This window comes from Fusarium phalaenopsidis, assembly GCF_050370095.1.
Source record: "Fusarium phalaenopsidis strain FUZ10S chromosome Unknown contig_32278, whole genome shotgun sequence".
Lineage (NCBI taxonomy): Eukaryota > Fungi > Ascomycota > Sordariomycetes > Hypocreales > Nectriaceae > Fusarium > Fusarium phalaenopsidis.
In genome coordinates this window covers 1841446-1844661 of record NW_028145417.1, presented here as the reverse complement: position 1 = coordinate 1844661, position 3216 = coordinate 1841446, and the positions used below count along the sequence as shown (strand labels likewise).

The following is a 3216-nucleotide window of genomic DNA, read 5'->3' as shown; positions in this document are numbered from 1 at the left end:
CTTGGTCGTCGTAGGCAGCTTCAGGCCAGCCGCCAAGGGGGGGGACGGCGCGTATCGTGCGTCCCCCAGGTATCACAGCCACCACCTGCACGACCAATGGCGCCATCACTCCCCACCTTCAAGAGGCTGAAGGCGGCATATCAAGGCCACTGTTGAGCTGAGAGGGCTGCCTCCCACCCGAGATGGTGTCCTGGCAAGGCCCTTGATTGGTGTGCGCCACGACACCTGACTCGCCCCCGCGACCCTCCTCTCCAATGTTCACGAGGCTGTCCAATACGGCCTCCAGACACGGTGAATCAAGGTCTGAAGGTAGGAACACGAGCTGAAGAGGCTGGGCCTGAGTGGTCATCCGATAATGACGGGGGGGGGGACAAGGCCTTGTAGCCTGTTCATGCCCTGGGTGCCGGCTCGCCGTATCCTCCTGAGCTGTAGACTGGCTGAGCCGTCTGCGATGTCAGGCTGGGGTAGCTCTCGGGATATGTTGCGGGCGTAGGGTCCCATCTTGGGGGCGTCGCAGCAGGCGGGTGGTGGCTAATCGGCGTGTGTAATCCTGTCGCCCCGTATCCTCCACTTCGGCTGTCGTAAGTCGAAACCGCCGGCAGGGGCGTGGTGGTGATGCGCAGGGGCGGCTGCGGCTGCTGTGGGCTGGAGTTGCGTAGGCCAGGGCTGAGGGTTCGGGAGGTGGTTGTCGAGTATCCTGGTGCTGCAGCATATGGGGTCCAGCTTGGCTGAGAACCCGATAGCGACCGGGGAGAGGGAATCGAGTCGTGATGCTGGGGAAGGGAGTATTGCTGGTGAGGGTCGGTGTGTGAAGCCATGCCCGGCCCAGGAGGCGTGGGCAGCGGAGCGTACGGAGCACTCGGTTGGTTCATGACGTTGGCCGGTGGGAGTGTGCTGCTGGGGCTCGCGCTGTACTTGCCGATGATCTTCTTGAGAGCTGACTCGAGAATCTTCCACGGGAACACCTTGACGTCCTTCTCAATATTGCGAGGCTTGGGGTTAGGAAATGCCATGATGATCTTGAAGAACTCCTCGCTCTCTGCCTTGGCCTTGGATACTGTCTGAGGATGGAAGCCCTCAAGGTTGCGTCGGATCCGGTTCTTCTCCTCGACGCTGAAACGGTTTGGTGCGGCCACCAGTTGCTCAAGAAGATAGATCGTGTCGACCGAAGTGACGTAGCACTCGTTCTTCTCAGCCCACCAGATGCATGAAATGCAGACACTGTTTGGGGGTCGGTCTTGGACACCCACGGGCTGGAAGGTTGCGTTGAGGGTCGATCCTCTCTGTGTCTTACGGAAGAGAACGATGCGTCGACGGTTCTCCCACTCCTCCTGCGTCCAGTTCTCCGCCATGGTCTCCAACTTTCCCGCAATCTTGAGCACCGCCTTACTCGAGTAAAGAGAGATGGGATGGTAGCTCGAGTTGCTTCCAGCACTGTTGGCGATGGTGCTTGTTCGAATCAACTGTGGTGTGCCAGACTGAGATGAGGATGGTATCGGCAGTGGCGTCAAGTTTGGGCGTCCCGCCATTGTCGGGTCCAAGCCTGCCGCCGAGTTTCTCCCCGTGCTCCCCAGGGTGCTCGGGTATGGGCTCCATCCCGCCGTCGCCGTCGGACGCCGGTGGTAGTGAGGGTCGGTGAAGCTCGTGCTCCTGTATGTGCTAAGCATATCGTTATTTCCTTGCGCAAATGTGTTGCCATACTGTCCCTGTTGAGCTGGATACTCGTAGGTATTTGTAGGAGGCTCCGATGGCAGCTGAGGCTCGCCAGCCTTGGGCGAGGTACTCGGCTGATCTACTGCAGGGGCAGGTGCCGCGTCCTCATGCTTGGGTATCTTAGTTGACCGCGTGATGTCATCTCCCGACCCTTCAAAATACTGAAAAGTGCCTACAACGGTCCGCGAGATCTCTTCTCCCGAAGGCCCTTCGAGAAGGAGTGACAGCGGCACGTTGCTGTTGGCGCAGCCTGTGACCAAAAACTGCGGTGCTTCTCCACTGCAGGTATAAAGAAATCCAGAGCTGTCTTGCACATCTCTGGACACATCCTGCGCTGTGCACTTCTCTGATCCAAACAGGAGAAACCATATTGGCATCGGCGATGAGAGCGAGAATAGATCGTACTGCGAGGACAGCTTGATAAAGATCTTGGTTCCTACCATACCTGTCGTAGGCTGGCATGACAGCACCGTAGGGCCCGCAGGCATATACTGAGGAACAGCGGCATTGTTGGACGCAAAGTTTTGCTGGTTCAGCTGGGCAAACTTTTCCGTCTGTTGCTGTGTAGGGAACGACTGCGCGGAGTACTGCTCATAGCTGGCATCCTGATATCGAGTTGCATCGTAACCGGCTGTCATGTATTAGCAAACTGCTCGAATACTAGCTTCTATCCCCTAGTGTCTTCAAGCCGCCGCCTGAAGCACTCATGACTTGCGTCACTCGGAACTAAGACCAGTCTACTCACCATGCATCGAGGGCAGCTGTGCCTTGGTGTAGGTCGCCATCTCCAAGAGCCTAGGAGGGGAGTCCCCTCTTGGGTCTCCCCCGTTCGCTGCTCGAGCAGCTTCTTCGTAATGAAGCGTGAGCGTGTCAGGCGACTCGAGCCTGTCGTCCACTCCAACAATTATTGGCTTTTGGGGATGGTAGTCAGGCTAGGTAGGGGTTCTCTGTCAGTGTTTGAAGCCCCGAAACACTATGGAGGGGAGATGTCTAAAGACAGATGATGAGGGAGGGAGACAGAAGGAGAGACTCTATGCAGCCTTGTGGGCAGCGTCGAAGAACAAAAGAGGGATTCGTCCGTCGTGTCACGGGAGGGTTGGAACAAGGTCTAGGTTTCGACTCACCTCGAAAAGCTTGTAGGGCGGACACTGGAACTTGACAGCAGACATTCAAGCTGTCGAAAAGGGGGAACTGATGGGAAATGGGTTGTTGAGGGAGGAGAGTTGGAGAATGCAGACCACTTGTCTTGGACGCAGGAGGTGGTTGTGGTCGTGGTTTAAACAGGTCTCGTCGAGGTCTTATCCGGCGGGGCCAGTCAGCCAAGACAAGATCGCTGTGCAAGTCTTGCTTCTCGGAGATTTGATCTAGCACAGGGCATACACCAACGTGCAGGATGATGTCTTCCTGATGCTTGGTATCCTCGGTCAGTCTCTCCCTTGAATTGCTTCTGCGTCTTGGAGGTGGCGTTTTGAAACAGCCGAGTGTATGGAGGGCTCCTTACTG

General features: G+C 57.0%; 1 protein-coding gene across 1 annotated transcript; it reads right to left on the bottom strand.

The window, feature by feature from the left end:
• Positions 1-389: 389 nt before the first annotated feature.
• Positions 390-2882, bottom strand: LRP88_01195 (uncharacterized protein; the record flags this gene model as incomplete). Its single annotated transcript, XM_083237887.1, has 3 exons — positions 390-2344; positions 2459-2645; positions 2838-2882. 3 exons carry the CDS (start codon positions 2880-2882, stop codon positions 390-392), a joined length of 2187 nt encoding a protein of 728 aa, XP_083106392.1.
• Positions 2883-3216: the final 334 nt, after the last annotated feature.